Here is a 22,709-nt window from a genome sequence, read left to right on the forward strand (position 1 = left end):
CCACAGAATTCCAGGGCTGTGAGTGAAAACAGCTCCCTCCATCCAGCTGGTGATGCTGCACATTTAAAAATGGAAATTTAACAAGCACAGCACTGCTCTGAGGCATGTTGGACCCACGTAACACATCCTGGCTATTCTGGGAAACAGAACTGCAAAAAAAAAAAATAAAAAAAAAAAAAAAAAAAGGATTCATCCTTCTCCTCTCTGGATGATTCCAGAATTTTTAAGATGCTGAAGTCTAGAAGTCAAAGGATCTTGAAAAAATCATTATAAATAGCAAACACACACTTGGCTTCACAGATAACACAAACACTGATCCCATTAAACACATAATTGTCCCAGTTTGGTTTTTTTTTTCCCAAAAGCAGAGGTTCATCCCTGGAAATGTCTCCTGGACAGAGCAGTTCTGGCTGTTCCTCTGTGGTGCACGATGTTCACTCCTGGAGATTCAGTGCATTCCAGTTCCCTGTCAGTCAGGTGTTCTTCCTCCTTTCCCCTTGGAAAAGGAAAATTCCTAAACTTTGTTACCTGAAAAAAAATTCCCTGGGTGAAAGACAGCACAGGTGAGGAGAGCAGAGGGGCAGGTGGGGGAGGCACAGAGAGAAGTTGGGCTGGATTTTCCCTCATTTGCAGCCTGGGGCAGAACCTCAAGGTGCCACCCTGTTTTATTTTCCATTCTTCTCTTCTCTGGTGTAAGAGGGAATATGGCGAGCATCAGGGATAACCCATCTTATTTTCCATTTTATTTTCCATTCTTCTCTGGTGTGAGAGGGAACATCAAGAGCAGCAGGGATACCCCATCTTATTTCCATGTTATCTTCCATTTTTCTCTTCTCTGGTGTAAGAGAGAACAGGGGGAGCAGCAGGGATAACCCATTTTATTTTCCATTTTTCTCTTCTCTCATGTAAGGGGGGTTTGGGGAGCATCAAGCATAACCCATCTCATTTTCCATTTTTCTCTTCTCTGGTATAAGAGGGCCATTTTATTTTCCATTTTTCTCTTCTCTGGTATAAGAGGGGACACAGGGAGCAGCAGGGATAACCCATCTTACTTTCCATTTTATTTTCCATTCTTCTCTGGTGTGAGAGGGAACACCAGGAGTAGCAGGGATACCCCGTCTCATTTTCCATTTTTCTCTTCTCTCGTGTACGGGGGGTTCGGGGGAACAGCAGGGATAACCCATTTTATTTTCCATTTCATTTTCCATGTTTCTCTTCTCTGCTGTAAGGGGGACACAGGGAGCAGCAGGGATACCCCATCCACAGGTGGTGCTGGATTTCCCAATGGCTTGAGGCAGAGCAGAGGAGCAGAGGCCGCCGGAGCCGCTCGGGGAATCTGTCCAGGAGTGCCAGCAGATGCTCTGGGTGGGTTTTTGGCCGGCCCAGGGGTGTGCTAGCCCCCCAGCTTCCTCCTGGGCTGCCTCCTGCGGGCTTTCAGGATGCTGTAGTTGGCGTAGCGCGTGTGCTGCTCCGACAGCAGCGGCACGTAGAACGCGCGCAGCAGCCGCGAGGACCTGGGGGAGCAGAGGGAAAAGGGAAAATAAATCATCCCTCAGTGCCCAGCCCTCTCCTCTTGGTGCCACCAGAGCTGGCTGGCACGGGTTTAAGAGCCCAAGCCTGTGGCATTCATGATCTCCGGAAAAATCCCTTCAAGAAATCTCTTCGCAAATCCCTTCGCCCAGGATTTTTCTCCTGGGAGGCTGAGAAGCCCCAGAGAAAAAGGAAAACAATTTTAGCTATTTATTTTTTCATCTATTTATTTTTATCTTTTTTAAAAATCTATTTATTTTATCTATTTTATTTTTTACCTATTTTTTTTTTTTAATTTAACAATTTTATCTCATTTGTGGAATGTGTTTGGAGATTGTTCACCCACAGGTGATTGTTTCACTGGATTCTGCTGTGAGTTGTTTTCACTCATTGCCCGATCAGGGCCAAGCTGTGTCAGGACTCTGGAGAGAGTCACAAATTTTCATTATTACCTTTTTAGCATTCTGTAAGAATCCTTTCTGTATTAGTTATTTATGAGAGGAATCCTTAGTTATTTATGAGAGGAACAGCAGATTTGTGCTTCCAAACCAGCTGTGGGGCTGCTGGTGGATAAAACCAGCACTGGGAGATAAAAGAAACAACGGGAAGGATTCCACTGATGGATGAATGGAAAGATATTTGCTTTTACAAATAAACTTTAGTGTTTGCTGAAAAATGAAATTAGACATTGAGAGATGAAAGAAACAACGGGGAAGGAAAACCCCTAAATTCCATAAGAATTACAAATTAAAATGGAGGGTTATATATTAGAGGGAAATCTTAGTATAGTATTATTTTATACTATATAGTATCATAAAATAATAAATGAGCCTTCTGAGAACATGGAGTCAGACTCATCACTCCTTCCTTATCTGGGGGCAACACAAATCCAACACAACCTCGTGCCCACCGTCCATTCCCAGCAGGACTGAGGGGGAGAGAGGGCAGGGAGGAAATTGCTGAGAGTAATTATGAAGTATTGAAATTACTGAAAGAAATTAAATTGAACTGTAATCATTGAAAGACATGAAATCCCAGACATCAGCAGCCAGGGGGTCTTGGGGGTCACACAGCCCTGTCCTTCGGGGCACTGTGAAGGTGAAGGGGTCATTTCCCCCCTGGCATCTCCTCTTTTCTATCCCATCTTTTCTAGGGGTCGTTTCCCCCCTGGAATCTCCTCTTTTCTATCCCATCTTTTCTAGGGGTCGTTTCCCCCCTGGCATCTCCTCTTTTCTATCCCATCTTTTCTATCCCACCCCTTTTCCCCCACGCCTCTCTGAGGAGCAAAAAGCAGCTCCGATGGGCACTGGCATTTTGCAGTTTGGCTCCTGAGCCGATCTTCTGTGGAAATATTGAATTACAGAGCACTGGGCAGCTCTCAAAGCCACACTGAGCCATGCCCTGCCAGGGCTGGGAGCTGGCATTTCACAGCCTTCCAAAAACGGGACCAGTGGAGCACGGAGGGCTTAATGATGTCTGGGTGAAATTAGCACCTTTGATTGGGTTGCTAATTGCTGGAGCAGCGCTGGCTGAGGGCATTGTGAATGGATGTATTCTCTCATTAATGGTACAGTCTGGGTTTCAGTGTGAGGTGGACAAACAAAATCTCCTTCAGCGGCAGCTCTGAGCTTTGGGAGGCTTCAAAAACCTGAGCAACTCATTGAAACCGGGGCTGAGGCAGAGCTTTGCTCCCTCAGCACCGCAGCTTCTCTTTTTGTGTCTTTGAGATCACCTGGATGGGAAAACATCAACCCTTGCCAGCCACAAGTGTCACCCCAGCCACAGAAACGCTGCAAAAGCAGCAGCAGCAGCAGCAGCTCTCAGATGGGATTGCTGAGAGCTCGGGGATGGCACAGCCCTGCTGCTCACTTCACCCCAGCTCTGCTGCTCTGCACGCCCAATCCTGGCGATTTTTTTTTTTTTTTCCCCAGCAGAAAGACAAATTGTGTTTTGTTTGCCTGCGCTGGGGATCTTTCAAAAACGCAGCAGAAAAACAAAGGCAGGAACTGCCACTGGGAGCTGCACGTCCCCAGGGGCTGCCGAGGCTCTGGCTGGGCTCAGCTGGCACCAGCAGCTCCTGCACCCTCCCAGCTCAGACACGGGGGACCTTCACCTCCTGTCACCTCCCTGTGGCAGCTCAGCCACCCCAGACAGCAGATGGCACATGCAAGGGGCTGGCTGACAGATGACAGGGAATATATTTAATGTTCTATTTGCATTTGCTGCTAAATTTGTCCCCCAGAGATGGAGCGCGTGGAGCCTGGATCAGCACTCGGCTCCCAGCAGCAGGGCTGAGCAGGGGATGCTTTCCCAGGGATTTGGGGCTCTGAAAAAGGCACTGCTGCAGGACTGAGCAGCTCCCAGAGCTGGAAGCACAGGGAGCCTTGGAGCTAAGCCTGTGTCCGCCTGAATTTCAGGAGAAACAGCTCAAAAACTGCTCCAGCAGCGCCAGAGGGAGCTGCTGTGGGATGGAAGGAAATCCCAAGTGAAGATGTTGCAGATGTTCCCAAATTGCCAGACTAACATGGACTGGCAGCACTTGGACCCTGCAGTGGTGAGAGATCCCTCCTAAAACTGCAGTGGTGAGAGATCCCCCCTAAAAGTGCATTTTGTAACCTGAGTTTGGTGAGAGCAGAGCTCAGAGAGAGGCAGGAGCAGAGCAGGGAATGGCAGGAGGAGGCTGAACTCTGCCACGGAGCCACCTGGGCAGGTCCCAGTGCCACCTGGGCAGGTCCCAGTCACAGGGGCAGGTCCCAGAGCCACCTGGGCAGGTCCCAGTGCCACCTGGGCAGGTCCCAATGCCACCTGGGCAGGTCCCAGTGCCACCTGAGCAGGTCCCAGTCACAGGGACAGGTCCCAAAGCCACCTGGGAATGTCCCAGAGCCACCTGGGCAGGCTCCAGTCACAGGGACAGGTCTCAGTGCCACCTGGGCAGGTCCCAGTCACAGGGACAGGTCTCAGTGCCACCTGGGCAGGTCCCAGTGCCACCTGGGAAGGTCCCAGTGCCTCCCAGCCACAAGAAGCTCATGATCAAAGCTCTCTGCAAGCCCTTTAATGTTTGCACTTCCTCTGGAGGTGAAGTTCTGTACCAACACACACATTTCAGAGGTAATTCAGCCGCTTTAAAAACAAAACTACAGAAAACAACTCGAGGAAAACACCATTAAAGGGAACAAGACAGCCTCTTATCAATGCAGGGGAATGCTATGCTCCAGCAAGGTGACCCAATCATTAATTTTGCACTGAGAATTTTAGGTTTTTTTGATGGAAAACCCAAGTGTTTGGAGGAAGCAGACAGCTCAGCCCTAAAGAGCTGGAAAATATGTGCTCCTCAGAGAGGAGCTGTGATATATTTCCCCCTTTTCTGTGCCAGATTCGGAGCATTCAGCCAGTATAGAATTAAATGGACCTTGGCAAAGCAGCTTCCTGAGGAGCATAATTAGCTGGTGGCTCGGAGTGCTCTCTAATTCAATTAGCAGCACCATTTATCAGAGCCAGCTGAGATTTACATTTGCACTCGCTGACGTCAATGGGAGACTCGCAGCGAGCCCCAGAGCCTCCAGTGCAGCAGGGCTGAACCGAGCTGCTGGGGTCACTCATTTCACTGATTTCATTGATTTTCACACAAGAGCTGCACTTTGGGCTGAGCTGGGGAGGTGCTCGATGCGTTTGGGGTTTGTTGTTTTGCCCCTTGCTCTGCGACCACAGAGCTGCAAACCTGAAACCTCAACTCAGCTCCAGAGATCGAGCAGGCAAGATAAAGCAGCTGTGAGAACACAGAAACGTGGCTTTAGAGCAGAAATGCACATTTAAGGGCAAATCCTCAGCACAAGGAGAGCCTTTGATGCCTCAACTGCCTCATTAATAAAATTCATTGGCCACCTCCTTCGTGCCCCAGTGCAGCAGCAGGTTCTCCTGGAAAATGCAGCTCAGGGAAGACCTTGCCAAGGAAAGCTGTTTGTGTCAGAGCCCTCCTGGGAGCTGCTCAAACACCCCCAATCCCTGCCCTGCTCTTCGCTGCAGGAAGCAATCGGGTCTCTCATGGAAAACAGGAGGGCACTGAACTCTGGGCTGGTTTTTCCCAGAGGTTTTTCCAGTCTCTGTCCTGGGGTGACACCTTCAGGAGCTCTGAAGGGCTAAATCACATCCTTGTACAGCTGATACAAATGCAATCCCGTGTTGGCAGGAACGTGGGAACATCATTCCCAGCTGGACAGCCCTGATCCCACTCCCTGAGAGCCTGGAGGAGAGCAAACCCCAGCCCCTGCCTCTCACAGACGCTGCAGCAAGGTGCTCGGCGCAGAACAGGCTCCAGCAGGGATCCCCCCATGGATTTTCTGCTGCCTAACCAAGGTGTGGCCCTGCTGACTGCCTCCTCTCCCTGCCAGCCTCCAGAACATTCCTCAGAGCTCATCCCCTCCGATGATTTATGCCTGTTTTGCATTTAGCTGGGACAGAACAGAGTGAAAAGTGGCCTAGGAGGAGGTGACATCCACCTCACTTCTTTGGAAAGCAACCCCAATAAACATTGCTTCAGCAGGAAGCTTTATAAAGAAATTGTTTATTTCTTTATAAAAATACTCCTCACCACCCTCCTCACAGAGTTTCACCCTCTAAAGCAACTTAGGTCATGCATTTTGCAAGCAGGAGTTGGACAAAGGCTCCATTTTGCTGGGAATTGCATTTCAAGCTGGCATTTGCCCATGGATCTCTCTCCCCTGCCCTCTTTTACAACCAGAAATCCCAGAGTGCCCCCACCCCTCCCTCTCCAAAGTGCAAATCCTACCTGGAAGCATCAAGGAATGGCTTGTAGGCAATGGTGACCCACTCCTCTCGGTGGGAGGAGTACCTGGGCTCCCTGGGGCTCTCTGCTGCTGTGTCCAGGTCCACCAGGTAGTGGCATTTGGAGATGTCCATCTGCGGGGACAGACAGAGCTGCCTTTATTTCCTGTGGCTTTGCTTCTGTGCACAATTCATTTTGTGGGGGAATCCAGCAGGAGACCACAAAAAAAAATACTGATGAGGTGGGAAGGCTTTGATTCCATCTCCATCTCATGCACCTAATTCAAGTTTTACACAGGAAAATGCTTTTCCAAGTGGGATTATCAGAAATCTCAACTATCTGCTTTAAAACCAGTCAATTTTTAGATCAGTGGAGTTTACTGGTAAAAGGTAAAGAGGATTTTAAAGTGATGCAATTCTGGTGACCCATACATACATATGTATAGATGAATGTATAATTAATAATTAATTAATGGTGACCAGCAGAACTTATTCCTTCCCCTGCAGCAACAACACCCAAACTTCTCAAGAAAAACTTCTCAATAAATTGTGTTACCTGCAGGACACAGGTAACGTAATTTGAAGGTTTTCAAGCGAAACCTTTGTGGGGGAATCCAGCAGGAGACCCCACTATGAAACCTCCTCCTTCCTGCTGGGAATCCTGCGTCTTACCTGCCTTCAAACTCTTCCTTGAGGGATCTCAGCTCACTCTCCCACAAAATTTTACTGCCAACTTCCTTGGCCATGCTTGACATCCCTTTTCTGAAGCACCTTTGGGGCTTGATGTAACAATTTAGGCTGGAAACAATTTAATTAGGTGGATAGCAGATGGCTCTGTGGCATCACAGCAGAGTGGCAAATGAAATTACACCACAGGAAACGCAGCTGAGGATGCTGAATCCACTTTGTGCTCGGTGTGAGAGGAACATTCCAGGCCCTGAGAGAGGCTCTGGCTCATTAGCACAAGGACTCCCAAACCACTAACCAAGTTTTTCTGGAAGTGATGTGGAATCATTCAGAGAAAGACAAGCTGCTGCCTCAAGGACCTCACTTGTCTCATCCTAAATGCTGCCCTGACTCCAAATTCCAGGTGCAAGCCACGTTTCCCTTTTATTTTCACATTACAATGAAGCCAAGGATGATATTCGTCCTGCTTGCAGCACCTCTGCATTGATTTGGGGATTTACACAAGACCTGGGTGATGCCCAGACCTTGCAATGAAAGAAAGGAACGAGTTCTGCTGAACAAAGCTGTGAGGGATTTCTAAATTATATCCTCTCCTCTTCTGTTCCCCTTTCCTTTTCCTCCTCCCACTCTTTCTTTATTTGATACCACTGCTCTGCCAAGTGGAGGAGAGCTGAGCTGGATCCCGTCCTGGCTGACAGGAGTGGGAACACCCAGAGCTGGGGCTAAGGGCACATCTGCTGCTGCCACGGGGTCTGGAGGGTGCTGGAAGTGAAGAGAAAATGCTTAAAAACCCTTTTCACTGAAGGCAGCTGCTGTTAGCAGCTTTCAGCCCAATCTGCTGGTCCTGCTTGGATGTATCTTGAGAAGAAATAATATTCCTTATCTGTTTCTTGGCACTTTCAGAGACAAATGCACCTCCCCAGCTGGGCAAGTGCAAGGTAAGTGCAGCTCGATGTGATTAAGGAAAGAGGGATTGCAAAGCAAGATCAAATCACTCTTCCCCCAGTGTCTCATAGCAACAGGAACACTGAGGTTCCCTCTTCCATTTCCAAGCAGAGCAGTAATAGATACTCACACCTGAAACAGGGAGATCACAGCCATTAATGCCTTTATCCACGGCTCACATAATCCTCCTGAATGATTTGTTTTCTCCCCTTTAAATGACCAACAGCCTTGTGCTATTGAGATTTATCCCCTCTCACAGTCCTGTCCAGGTCTTGCTAATTATTCTTCTACTTTTTAAAAAAAATCTGAATATGCTCATACTCACTAAATATTGGGAAAGATCTTGATCTTTTGGTGTAATTAGCAGGTCAAAAGTAAGAGTTTTAAACCCCTGTTTAATTTCTGATGTCTCAAGTCCTAGGCCCTTGAGCTTGCATGAGGAAAGAACAAAGTTGTAGGGTGACATTAAGGAGCAAGCATGAAACAAAAATGTGTTTTGCTCTATTAGTCACAGGCTGGAGCAGCCAGCTGTCTGCGCTAAAAATAAGCCCCAGTTAAAGATTTCATAAATTAAATGCACTGCAGCAGACAGCTCCTCTCAGGTGGGAACACGCCTCCTTCCCATTTCCAGTAACTGCATAATCAGCCTCAAAATAAGAATTTTAACCCACAAGACTGCCAAGATTGAACCTGTCAGTTCAGCAATAATTTTAAGACATTCCTATCTGTGTTTTGTTTAGTTCAACCAGGAAATAAATCAATAATTCCAATACGCATTATCTTAGCAGATTCCCACTAATGCAATTAAGTTCCAAATTAAGTTCCTCCTCCTCAGTTGAAAATATGATGAATAGTTTTATATTTAAAAAGAAATAAAAGAGGAAATTTTCAATTCCTGCTCAGTGACAAATATTTTCTGTGGGGGACTTCAAATTACTCATTCCTGTGATCACATTAACACACTACACTAAACCCCAAACTGCAATCATTAGGAATTCTTACTTCTGCTGCTTCTTTTGTTATCATTATGTCTTCAAACTGGCAGATGAAAGGCAAACAGAAGCCACTCACAAGAATGGGGAGACTTCCAAGTGCTGCAGAGGCACCAATTTTGCTTTGGAACTCCCCAGGAAGCAGAAATGGGGAGAGGCATTGCAATAATTTCAATTATCCAGCAGAAATGGGGAGATCCACTGTGAGGCATTGCAATAATTTCAATTATCCAGCAGAAATGGGGAGATCCACTGTGAGGCATTGCAATAATTTAAATTATCCAGCAGAAATGGGGAGATCCACTGTGAGGCATTGCAATAATTTCAATTATCCAGCGAGGTAAGGGAAAGGAAGCTGGAACAAATCCTTACATATCGAGAGGGCTCCTCCTTGTTCTGGTCGTTCATGTCTGCAGGAATGATCCTGGTGGCCAAGGGCCCCTTGGCAAAGGGTTTGGGCAGCTGGCCCCGGAATTCTGACAGGATGAACTGGAGCTGCCAGCTGCAGAGAGCAGGGAGAGCATTGTGTGAGAGCCCCAAAACCAGAACCAAGGACTCCATCCCCAGGTGACTCCCAGGAACTTGTGGCCAATGTGCTGATCAGAAACCTTCAAAATCCTTTATTTGGGTACTTCTCAGCACCAAAACCAGAACCAAGGACTCCATCCCCAAGGACATCAAGGATTCTCAGGAACTTGTGGCCATTGTGCTCATCAGAACCCTTCAGAATCCTTTATTTGGGTACTTTTGAGAACCCAAACCAGAACCAAGGACACCATCCCCAGGCACAGCAAGGATTCCCAAGAACTTGTGGCCAACATGATGATGAAAAACCTTCAGAATCCTTTATCTGGGTACTTTTGAGCACCACAACCAAGGAGACCATCCCCAGGTGATCCCCAGGAACTTGTGGTCAATGTGCTGACCAAAAACCTTCAAAACCTTTAATTTGGGTATTTTTGAGCCCCAAAACCAAGGACACCATGCTCAGGCACACCAGAGACTCCCAGGAACTTGTGGCCAGTTTTTTCTGATGAAAAACCTTCAGAACCCTTTATCTGGGTACTTTAACACTGTTTATGACACCGCTGGTGACAGCAGAGATCCAAGCTCCTGAGGGTTCCCCACGCCCATATCTGTGCCCCTCATTATCCACCTGCCCTAATTGCCCCTTTCCCAACCAGGGCAGCACTCACTTGTCTGGCAGCAGGAAGCTGCTGGGGAACCTGTGCCACTCCTTCCCCACACAGACATGGACTGGCCTCCCCTCGGGCACCGTGTGGATGCTGGGGTCAGTGGCAATCCTGTGGAATTCAGGGTACAGGTCCAGGGGCCCGTGGTAGCCTGTGGGAGGCAGAAAACCGTCATTAAGCTTAGAGGGGTATTTAATTAAAGCCCACAAAAGTTGTTTCATGTATAATTTTTTTAACTGGTAACTCGGTGAATAAATAAACTGGTTTATGCTAAGAAGTGGCTGCATTCAAAGCTTCTTCCCCTCTTACCAATTTTATTCACATTTCCCTGCCTGTCAATGGCCACCAAAACCCCAAAAAAATACTGATGAGGTGGGAAGGCTTTGATTCCATCTCCATTAAGGACTCATGCACCTAATTCACATTTTACACAGGAAAATGGGATTTTTCCAAGTGGGATTATCAGAAATCTGAACTATCTGCTTTAAAGCCAGTCAGGTTTTACATCAGTGGAGTTTACTGGTGAAAGGTAAAGAGGATTTTTAAGTGATGCAATTCTGGTGACCCATACATACATATATATATATATAGACGAATGTATAATTAATAATTAATTAATGGTGACCAGCAGAACTTATTCCTTCCCCTGCAGCAACAACACCCAAACTTCTCAAGGACAAACTTCTCAATAAATTGTGTTACCTGCAGGACACAGGTCACGTAATTTGAAGGTTTTCAAGCAAAACCTTTGTGGGGGAATCCAGCAGGAGACCACACTATGAAACCTCCTCCTTCCTGCTGGGAATCCTGTGCCTTACCTGCCTTCAAACTCTTCCTTGAGGGATCTCAGCTCACTCTCCCACGAAATTTTACTGCCAACTCCCTTTTCTACAGCACAACTTTTGCAGCCCTGAGCCCAAGGGCCAGGAGGGCAGAGGGCAAATGTGGAATACCAACCTTTGAATAAGGCAACAGAGCGTGAGAGTGACAAAAGGCCAAAGAGGAGGACAGTCCCCAGGGCCAGCCAGTTGGAGGACACTGTGTAGTGCTCCAGGCGGTAGCGCTGGAAGATGAAGTGGTAACATTTCTCAGGGAAGAGATTAAAAAAAAAAAAGAGAGACAATACGAAGTTACTCCAACTCTGATCCATTCAGCAAAATTCACATTTTTCATAAAGCTCTTACAACAGTGTGTCCCCCACCAGATTTTTAAATTCAGAGCCATCAAAATGCACAGAAACTCATAGGGTTCGGTCATATTTAAGTGATAATTTGGGGTATTTCAGTGTTTTTATGCTTCCTAGGAAAGGCTCTGGACCTCAAGTGCTCTCTCAAGGGTTCCAGTTTGGTTGCTCCCAGGTGAACCAGGGGCAAGGGTCCCTTTCAGAAGTTCCCTGCACACTCACCTGATTTTCCATGCTGGACTGAACTCCTGCCTAACACAAGCTCCATGACCCAGATTTCCAGAGTGACCTCTGCTTGTTTACCCTGCCTGCACAAACCACAGCTTTGAAGTGAACAAAACACCACAGAGCACATTCTGCGCCCAGCTTTGAACACAAGTCACTCTCTGCAACTCATAAAAGAAAAACTGATAAAAGAAAAACTGATAAAAAGAAAAAATTATAAAAGAAAAATTGATAAAAAGAAAAACTGATAAAAAGAAAAACTGATAAAAGAAAAACTGATAAAAGAAAAGTCCTTTAGGTTTGGTTTTTTCAATTAAAAAGCCTTTCTGGGACAGCCAGGAGGAAATCCATCCAGTCCCTGCCTTGGTCCCTCCCTGCTGCCCTGCAGGAGTGGTTGTTCACTCCCTGCCCTCAGCTGCTTTCTGTTTCTCTTGTCCTGTTTGCATTTTTCTCATAACATCCACGTAGTTTGGAGGGGGACAGTGACAGGCTTGTCCTGCTGGTGGGCAATCAGCTCCAGATTCTCAGCTGGATGCTCCAGACCGGGCAAAATGTCATCAAACAGTGGCAAAATATGCAAGAAACATACAGGGGGGAAAGTTTCCTCAAGTTACAATAAAAATAAATGAACATTGCTCTGTGATGTTCTGAGAGCACAGAGGAATTCTCAGTCAGAGCCAGAAAATTGGTGACATTCCAAGCTGGATCCTGTGTGGAGGCAAGGACTGGAACTCATCTGGGAGTGATGGAGATCCAGAGTGGGAACAGCACCTGAGCAGGGGGAGGATGAGGGACTGAGGGTGGCAGGAATTGCAGGACAGAGCAGGAACAGCAGGGTGAGGCCAAACAGCTGGAACAGGCTCCAGCAGGGACTCCTGGCTGCATTCCTGAGCCTTTCTAACAGCAGGAGATGAATAATTCTGAGCTTTGGGAAGGTTTATATCAGTCTCTATTAGTGCTTTGCTCTGTGAAGTGTTTCAAGTGATGTTTACTAAACATCCAGGTTTTGGCTCTTCCAAATGTTCAGTGCAATTCCCAACATTTAAATGAGATCCTTTTGCTTTTTTTCAGCCCAGTGAGGGAGGGATTCCTTCTGAGACACATCAAAATGCATTTCCTACACACCCACATTCCTGCCCTTAGAGCTGAGCAGCCAAGGAGCCACAATTCCATCAGGAGGTCACTGAACCCTCAGGAATCTCTTGGATTTTGGGTGCTGCTGGCACTACAGCACCACAGCTCCAGAATTCCCATTTGGGACTGGAGAACAGCTCAAAGTCATAATGAAATAACAGCTGGGAAATATTCTCAGCTGTTTATTGAACACCACTGGAATTTACCTGAAGAGCAGAGAGAGCCACAGCACCAGAGAGACAGATGAGGGGGTAGATGGGGAAGAGGAATCTCTCTTCTTTGTGGGGCTGGCTGAAGAAAATCAGGATCCAGATGTACATGGGAGCCAGGGTCAGCCAGTAGGGACGGCCCAGGTTCTGAACTGGAAGAAACAAAACCTCAGCAAAGGAGAAATGCAGGAATTCCTTCTCTTGCACAATCCCCTCCCACACCCAAAGCCCACTCTGGAGACCCAAACACGCCCTGTCCTGAGCACCAGTGCTGCTAAAACCCAGGTAACACACCCCAAACAGCCAGCAGGGCATTTTCCTCAGAGGATTTTTGCAGATTCCAACAACACTGACAATTCCAACAGCCTTAGAAGAGCAAAAACAGAAAATAAGAGTTGGTGGATCCAAGAAGGCACAAATCCATCAGGAACTGCCAGGTGTGAGGAGGCAGACAGGAGTGCTGGGTTTCCTGCTGGGCATTGTGCACACCAAGATCAGAAAGGGCCTCCTCAGGAGCTGCCCTTCCCCTCCCAAATGGTTGTTTGGAGCCCGAGGTTTGCCCAACCTTCATTGCCTCATTACAAAAACAACACCGGGAGAGCTCTCCCAGGCGCCTCCTGCTTAACAGAGGAAATAACTGATTCAAAAATAACAACAATTACCCTGAATTTCAGTCACACTGAGGAGGGCTCTGCGCTGCCTGACAATTTTCAGTCCCTCTCCTACCCCTTGCTACTCCCAACAGCAGAGTTAAGCAATTAAGCCAGCGGCATTTCACAGACAATAAGAACAAAGCGCTTGGCAGAGTCGCTCCTGCTGTTCAGCACAAGAACACCAAGTGAACAGCAGGAAATCTCGCATTTACAGGAGCTCCTACTGAGCTTTTACTGCTTTCTGAGAGTTTGTCACTCGCAGCCAAGGAACAGACATAAGCAAACACCCCTGAACATACATTTTCATCGAGGATTGTGTTACTGTTTGTTGTAGTCAGTAAAAAAAAACAGAGGGAGCACAGCACTGACTGGACTGATGAATCTGGAGGCTGCTGCTGAGCCCTGATGAATTTTCCTCAGGAAAACAGCAGAAAGGAATTTACACTTCCCCTCTGGAGTCACTCACAAGTGTCATGTGTTCAAACTGATGTCATTTTATTCAAGAAAAAGCCCAGTGTGAAGTAGGGAATATTCTGGTTCCTCTTTTTTTGTTTTTTTTAAACTCTCATATATCCCATACAGCCCAGAGCAGGGCTCACCCCTGGCAGCTGAAAAACCCAGAGTGCCCAGAACAGCCCAGCCTCAACCCCAAAAGGTTTCTACCCATTTCCAGCTGCAGACAAGATGGGAACAACACCAGGTTCAGCTTCTTCCCCCTTCAGGATTCTTGGCTGGGCCATTCCTGATGGATTAAATGTCACAGTGAAGCTCAGGAACCGCACACCTTGTCAGGCTCACTTTTTTAACACATTTTTTCCTCTTGAGGTGGAGGCAAGGAACAATCCTGAACCCTAATGAGCTGCAGGAACTTTCCTGGTGCTCCAAAGGCTCTCCCTGCTCCCAGTTTCACTTTCAGCAGGGAAAAGCTGCTCTTAGGCAGGCAAACCCTGCACTCACCACGGAATTTCTGCAGCAGACACTCCATCAGACAGGTCAGAGGCAGCACCAGCAGGGCCAGCACAAAAACCACATTGAAATTCAGAAAGCCATTGATGAAATAGAAGTACCAGGGTTCTGTACCTAAAGGAAAGGAAAAAAGAGATTTGAAACTCAAGTATGAATGGATGGAGCAGCAGCTTTGGCCCTTCTCTGCCTGACACAGCCCACCAGAGTATCTCACACTCACACCTGCACAAGAAACTTCATTGTCTTCCTGCTCAGAAATTAATTTTTCTCCTTATTTTTAATCTGAGGGTGAAAAATAGTCAGTATTACAGCTGCTGCTCATGAACCCCAGAGCCAGCAGAACTCTGTGACACAGAGCTCACCCCTCCATTCAGCAGGAAAACAGAAGTGGGAACTTCTAAAATTGGGAAATTTGACCCCGAATTCATCCTTTCTTTCTAACTGCAGAGGAGTCACACAAAACCACACAATGCCATGTAATTCTGGAGTGAGGATGTTAATTCTGGGTTGGCAGCAACAGAAAGGTACTAAAAAGGATTAAGAAGGGAAGGAGTTTGTATTCTCACTTCACCCCAACAAAGCCTCTGCCACTAAATGCTGGTTTTGGTCCCTCCTTTCACTCAGCACTATTTAAATGTCCCAAATTCAGCCTGTTCTGACACCAAGAGGAGCCTGGCAGCTCTGCCTCCACGCTCGGGAGCTGGCTGCAAGCTCTGCAGGATGTAAACTGAAAGAAACTCCAGTCCAACTGTCATTTATTTAGACTCTTAACTCAGGATGCTTAAAGCCCTTAACAATGAGGAATGCCAGTTCCTCTCCACACATTTCCCACTCTCTCGGTGTGATTAGCTCAATCAGCCAGTAAATGACACGCGGGGGCTTTAATCACGGCACTGTTGTGACATGTGTCACATGCCACAGCAATTTCCTGCAATCAGAGCCACTTACATCGGGTCCGTGTTGAAATTAATCAGACAACTGAACAGCAGCAAGGAAAACCCGAGGGCTCTGCGGCTCCTGCAGCTAAAAAAGGGGGAGAAGCTGCACTGGGGGTGTCACAAACACGGCACTGCAGTCACTGCCTGGCCAAGCAGCTTGGGTTTGTACAGGAAAGCCTGAGTTATCAGCTCTGAAAGTAAACAGCAATTATAGAAATAAGTTCTAAATCTTTGAAGGGTAAGTCCGGGGACCATCCTGTCACCTTTGTGGCTGAGATGGGAAGCAAAGGGAATTCACCCTGAATTCACCTCTCCCTGCTCTGGTTTCAGATTTGGCAGCCTGGGGGTCAGGAGTGAAGGACATTTCATAAAACACAGCTCCTCCCCAACCCAAACACAGCCCAGATAACACTGCTAATAAACAGAGCAGCTGCTCTGAAGCAAAGCTTTCACCAAAAAATAGCTGCTCGCTCACATTTTTTTGCAGTGTGACTGAATTGCCCAGAAAAAAACAAGCACTGAGCCTCCCCTGCTTCTCCAATGAGGGATTTTCTTCTCTCTGAGAGGCTAAAAAAAAAATAAAAAGGGAGGAAAAAAGAGAAGAGAACAGTGCACAGCAGGCAGAGAGCACCAGGCTGGCTCACTGGTGACGCAGCCATTCAGAGGCACTCAGGCTCAAAGCCTCCCAGGGCAAAAGGGATTTTATTCCTCTTATCCACACGGCTCAAGGTGAACTGCAGCCTCAAAAAGGAACAACCCCACTGCAGGCAAGAAGTGCTGGCCCAGAACATCATCTTTGAAGCAGGGAGGGACACTGAGAACTCCCCATGCTCAGGGGTTAATGGGAATGTGCTTGGAGAGAGGAGCTGGAGAATCTTCCTGCAAGGATGCACATGGCAGAGCTGGGCAGCTGTGGGATCCAGGACACAGACTGGGGAAAGCAGTGGGAAAGGAACGCCCAGGCAGCTCCTGGCACGGTGGTTCCATGGGGAAAAGCAGCTGGAAGCTCTGTCAGACCCCAGTGAGAAAATGCTTTGAACTCTGAGGCCTGGGAACGGCCCCAGGAGCAATTGCAGAACTCAGGAGTGAATCAAATTTATCCACGCTGCACCCTGAGCACAGGAATGGTGAGGGCAGCTCAGGCCAGAGCAGGGGAGCTGTAAAAGAGGTTTGGGACAAGGAGCCCCACCCTGGGCTGAAGGCTGAGTGCAGGAACTGCAGCTGGCAAGCAGAAACTAAGCTGCAATGATTTGGTCATGAGTCACAGCCCTCGCTCTGATTCAGCGCTGCTACAATGAACAGTCTGCTCACTGAATTTCATTTATTCTCACTCTGCTCAAGGAGCAGGGCTCCACAGAGAAAGGAGGGACATGAGCAGCTCCAGCACCTTCCACCCAAGCTGAACAAAGCCTCCCAAAGTGGGAAAAACTCTGGTCACAAATTAAGTACACAAAAACACCCCAAAGCCCCAGAAACAGGGATTTACTCTTGGCAGCTGTTTTCCCTTGGCTGTAGAAACCAAATCACTCCAGGGAAATATTAATTGCACAGACAATATTTATGTAGAGGGAGCATATTGCTAAAGACAGAGGAAAAAAAAATTAATTGAACCTTGTCTCACAAACACTGCAGTGCTTACACTGGAGATGATCTGGGCTGGTGACTCTGCCCCCATCATGTGAACGTTGGGAAATCCCAGCTTGCAGAGCCAAGAGGGATTGGCCAGCCTTTCATCTCCCCTGGCTGTGTTATTTTTCCCCAGTGTTTTGAAGCTCTCTAAACACACAGCGTTGTCCTGGCCACACTGCATTAAAGAGCAATTCCAGGCAGGCTCCTTTACTAGCCTGAGGATGTTGTGTGAATGTCACTGTGAATAAAACTCTTCAGGACAGACGGGTCCCTGGAGGCTTCTGCAAACAACTCATGCACCAGTGTGGAAAAGGTCAGGCACAAGGCCCTGCCAAAATCGATCAGAGACAGAGCCTGGAGCTCACTTACACAAAACTCCCAGCCCCACACTTCAGAGCCTTCCTGCAGAGGCCCAGGGCCCTGGCAGAGCAGCTGCTGCCCTGCCGTGCCAGGCACAAGTGACAAATCAGCACCACCCAGAACAGCCCCTCAACCCAACCAGCAGTGCCAGAGAAAGCCCTGATGCTGCTGCTGCCAGTGCTGAGCCCTCCTCAACAGCTCCTCTGGCCTCACACAGAGCACACAGATCCTGCAGGCATCCCCTGGGCTCTGCCAGCCCTTCTACAGCCCTGCTAGAAATCAATTTCCAGCTCTAGAAGTGCAGGATATGGACAGAAAGCAGTGTGGATTCTGCACAGAGCACAGAGATGCTGCAGGCATCCCCTGGGCTCTGCCAACCCTTCTAAAGCTCTGCTAGGAATTAATTTCCAGCTCTAGAAGTACAGGATATGGACAGAAAGGAGTATGGATTCTGCACACAGATCCTGCAGGCATCCCCTGGGCTCTGCCAGCCCTCCTGAAGCCCTGCTAGAAATCAATTTCCAGCTCTGGAAGTGCAGGATACGGCCAGAAAGCAGTCTGGATTCTGCACCATTCCTCACTTTCCCAAAGTTCTGCAGCCTGACTGCGAGGAGCAGCAGCCAGGAACGGATCCAAGCTGACAAACACACACGGGCCACTTGTGCCCAGGCAGTGAGACACCTCCTGGCAGCTTCACGGGAGTGGAAAGTGAACAAAAGCAGCACAACTCCCAGCCTGGAGGAACCGGCAGCGCATTGCCAGCTCGACAGAGACATCCCGTGTCCAGAAGCTGCCGCTGCAGCCCTCGGAGCCGGCAGGAACAGAAGCTGGCAGCTGCTTTGGCTGTAGGGCACAAAAAGCACTGCCAGTCGAGGGCCAGGGCAGCCAGAAAAGCTCGGGCTGCCTCCCCGGCTCGTTATCCCAAACTCACCGTAGAGATCAGGCCCGTGGGGGGTGAAGACATTGTACAAAACGATGTTGAGAGGTGCCACCACCAGCTTGCCATAGTAATAGCTGTCCACCACCACCAAGGGCACCTGGGGGAAAGCAGATTTTGGTTAAAGTGCAGCAGCTGCAGCAGATTTTCCTAAAGGAACTCATTTCCTAAAGGAACTCATTCCTTGTGTTGCCATCCATTCCCTCCTTGTGCTGTGGCATGTCACAGCCACATTTTATGAAAAATCCTTTTCTTTGGGATTTTTTTTCTCCTGAGAAGCGGAGAGGCCTCAGGGACAGAATCTAAACAATGGTTATCTGCTGCTGTGGAATGCAACAGGGGCATCTGGGATTGGTCTTGTGTGGTTGCTTCTAATTAATGGCCAATCACAGTCTCAGTCAGTAACAAACCTTTGTTATCATTCTTTCTTTTTCTATTCTTAGCCAGCCCTCTGATGAAATCCTTTCTTCTATTCTTTTAGTACAGTTTTATAATATATATCATAAAATAATAAATCAAGCCTTCTGAACCATGGAGTCAGATCCTCATCTCTTCCCTCATCCTCAGACCCCTGTGAACACCAGCACAGTGGCAGGCACTCACCAAAAACAGGATCAAGGACACCACACACCAGTTCAGGAAACTCTTCCACCTCTTCTTCAGGATCAACAAGTCAAAGGCAATAGGAAGCCTGGAAGAGAGCCCAGCTGTCAGCTGGAGGCTTCGAGAACCCCACTGCAGCTTCTGCTGCCCCTTCACAGCAAGAGGCAGAACCACCACTCTGCTCTTACTCCAGATTCATCATCCAGCTCAGGTTTCACCCAAATTAATGCCAGCAAATCTGCCCAGCCTGAGTTTTCCAAAAGCCAGGAAGGCTGTATGTAGCAAGGATCCAGGGCTAAGCTGGCAGCTCAGTGCCTGCTGGCTCTGCCCAGGCAGGTGCAGAGCAGCCGAGAAAGGGCAGCAGGTGCTCCTTACCCCAGAGCTGCGCTGAAGGGCCAGCCCAGCAGGGCTCCAGCAGCCACCCCCAGCACTGCCACCGAGGTCCTGTCCATGTACCAGCCCGTCATGGCCACCACCGTGGTGTACATGCAGAAGCTGCTGGGCAGGAAAGCTGCAACACAAGGGGATGAGAGGTCAGCACAGGCTCCCCACACTTCACACAATGCTGCTGCAAGTCTTGCAGTGGCTGGGAGAACGGGTACAGCCAGCCTGAGGGGACAGCACACAAAGGCAAAGTGCCAGCTCCTGCCTCAGAGCAAGGGCAGGCAGGCCAGGAGCCTGTGTAAAGGCACTGCAATACTAAAAACAGGAGGCAGCAACAGCAACAGGCCTGGGAATTGTAACACAGAGAACAAAAATTGAATCAATGCTTGTTCAGTCATGGGAACACAACAAAGAGCACCCAGAGATGTGATTTTCTTCTCTCTGAACCTTTGTCAGTGCCAGTGCCAAGCCAACTCACCTGCAGAAGCACAGAACATGCCCGTGCTGAGCACCAGGAAGGCCAACATCAGCCTGCTCACGTGCAGCCCAAACTTCTTGCACACAGCCCTGGGGAAGCAGCAGAGAAACAGGTACCACAAAACAGCCCCAGGGCCAAATCAGCAGCACCAAGGCATGCAGAACCACAAACAACCCCTGGAGCAGCCTGAGAGCTCTGAGCTGGGGCAGCCCCAACACTCAGCTGCCGCCTCTCCTGGGGTTTCAGACCCTGAGTTTCACCAGTGCAAAACTCTGAGTGGGGCCTGGATTCTCCCAGCTGTGCTTGTGCAAATCTCAGGAGTGGTGGCTGCACTGCTGCACACTCCCATCCATCCCCTCACCCCTCACAAAACCCCACCATGCAAAAAAAGCCACAGCTCATCTCTTTAAACCAGAATGTGGGTGAGAAGATATGTGTCAGTGCTCTGGTTTAACGAGATGAACTGTGGCTTCTGACAAACAAAAAAACTCATGCAAGGTAGTGGATTAAAAATCAGGAATCAAGAGGCAGCAGGTAAAAATAAAAATCCAGTTGAAACAAGATAATTGCATGTTAGGGCTACTGATTTTAGTGGCTGTAAACAGCACTGGCAGAGAGATTCCAGACAGCAGCAATCAGTGTGTTCCACTCAAATTCACTGGGATAAGCAAACACAGCAGCAGACTCTCCTCAGTCTGCAACACTCCCACCCTGCTTGCTGCCAGCAGTGAGGAAACGAGTGGAGTCAACAAAATGCTGGAGTAGAGGTGTGGGTGGGACATCTGGGAGTGCAATTTTGTCCCAATTGTGACATTCTGACCAGCATCCCAGTGAGTTATTACGAAAACTTGTATTTTCTCATCTACACACGAGCCTCAAAGCCTAGTTCCTGTGGCAGGAGCTGTCCCTGGCACTCACACTGCTCCCACACAGCCCCTGCAGACACTCTGACACTCACTTGTAGAAGTAGAGTTCACAAACACAGCTCAGGAAGGCCAGGAAGCATCGCAGGAAATAGAAGATGAGAACCTAGCAGACAAAGACAGAGTCTGAATGAGGCACAGGACACAAAATGGGCTTGTAAAACATCAGGGGAAACCCACAAACCCTTGGAAATCCTTCCAGGGAGGTCAGTGTTTGTCAACAAACCAGTTTTACAAACATGAAGTGAATTTCAACCATGTTTTATAAACGTGAAGTGAATTTCAACCGTGGTTTTAACAATGAAGTCAATTTCAACAGCAAACACAACGGCTATTTCACACACACTAAATGTACATTTCTTCCTCTCAAAAGCAGCTTCCACACACCAAATTTACCTTGTTGGTTTGCAGAACCCTGGCGTGGAACCAGGCTGGCAAGGCATGGAGCCACAGGTAAGCATAGGAGCGGATGGCGTAGGCAGGAGAGTACTCCCAGGTCTGAAACCCCTTCCCATAAATGAGGTAGTGTGTCTACAACAGAGATCAAATAAATAAATTAACATGCAGCACACAAAGCAGAGAGTTTGCCACAAAGCAGAGTTTCCAGAGCAAAATATTTCTCATTGAAACAGAGGGATCAGCACAAGGTTATAAATAAATCTGCATTTGCACAAGCCAACTGGAAACTGAAACAGAGAGCACGAGGTCCTAAATAAAGGGGCATTTACAAATTGCCTATCCCAAGGGCAGGAAGGGACTCACCGGCTCCCAGTAGTTAAAGGTCTCATCACAATCCGAGATGTTGCTCAGCAGAGCTGCACAGAACCTGGCCGAGATCAGACACTTGAAAGCTGTTGATCCTTCAGGGGCCCAGACGTGCCCTGCTTTGCTCCCGGATGATCTAATCCAAAAGCGGGGCAGGTAAAAAAAAAATAAATTTACAAATATGCAGCAGGAAAACTCAGCTACAAGATCACGGGTGACAAGGTGACAGCGAGCAAAGGGCTGAGGGTGGCATTAGGGCAGGATGGGGATGCCAGTGCCCTCACAAGGTGACAGCGAGCAAAGGGCTGAGGGTGGCATTAGGGCAGGAGGGATGGAGATGCCGGTCCCCTCACAAGGAAGCAGCAGCAGCCCCTCAGCACCGGGCCGGGGATGCTCCGGCACCGTCCCCACAGCACGGACCGCCCGTGTAAACCCCGGCACCGGCAGCCCCGGTAGCCTCAGCATCCCCGGCGGCCTCAGCAGCCTCGGTGGTCCCGCCAGCCCCAGCAGCCCCGGTAGCTTCAGCAGCCCCGGTAGCCCCGGTGGTCTCAGCAGCCCCGGCAGCCCCGCAGCCTCAGCAGCCCTGGCGGCCTCAGCAGCCTCCGTGGCCCCGGTACCCTCAGCAGCCCCAGTACCCTCAGCATCCCCGGTAGCCCCGCTCGGTCCCCGGCAGCACCCACTCGTTCCGCGCCTCCTCGCTGCCCGCGGGCTCGGGCCGCCGCCCCGCCGCGTCCCCGCCGCCCGCCCGCGGCCGCTGCCGGGCCCCCTTGGCGGCCATGCCGGGTACGGGCAGGCAGCGCCCGCCGCCCGCCGCGGCCCGGCCCGAGCAGCTGCGGCAGCGCCGCCGAAGCCGCCGCCGCCATCACGGGTGTGGGCAGCGCGCTCCCGGCGGGCGGCAGCGCCACGGGGACCGGGAGCGACACCGGCACCGACAGACGGACAGGGACAGACAGAGGGAGCGGGACCGACAGACGGACAGGGACCGGGACCGACACAGGGACCGACAGACGGACAGGGACCGACAGAGGGACTGACAGGGGGACCGGGACCGACAGACGGACAGGGACCGGGACCCACACAGGGACCGACACCGGGACCGGGACCGACAGAGGGACTGACAGGGGGACCGGGACCGACACACGGACAGAGACCGGGACCCACACAGGGACCGGGACCGACACACGGACAGGATC

The 22,709-nt window shown here is 49.3% G+C and overlaps 1 protein-coding gene across 1 annotated transcript; it reads right to left on the reverse strand.

Moving 5' to 3' along the window:
- Nucleotides 1-875: 875 nt before the first annotated feature.
- Nucleotides 876-22,379, reverse strand: ALG9 (ALG9 alpha-1,2-mannosyltransferase). Its single transcript, XM_058041179.1, is given in 16 exon segments — nt 876-1,514; nt 6,317-6,447; nt 9,309-9,438; nt 10,133-10,280; nt 11,087-11,216; nt 12,878-13,032; nt 14,491-14,613; nt 18,358-18,463; nt 18,967-19,054; nt 19,342-19,477; nt 19,829-19,917; nt 20,787-20,857; nt 21,148-21,282; nt 21,514-21,652; nt 22,197-22,328; nt 22,330-22,379. Coding segments are annotated over 16 exon segments (1,884 nt in total). The 3' UTR covers nt 876-1,393.
- Between the last annotated feature and the right edge of the window lie 330 nt (nt 22,380-22,709).

Source organism: Melospiza georgiana, chromosome 27, assembly GCF_028018845.1.
Source record: "Melospiza georgiana isolate bMelGeo1 chromosome 27, bMelGeo1.pri, whole genome shotgun sequence".
Taxonomy (NCBI): Eukaryota; Metazoa; Chordata; class Aves; order Passeriformes; family Passerellidae; genus Melospiza; species Melospiza georgiana.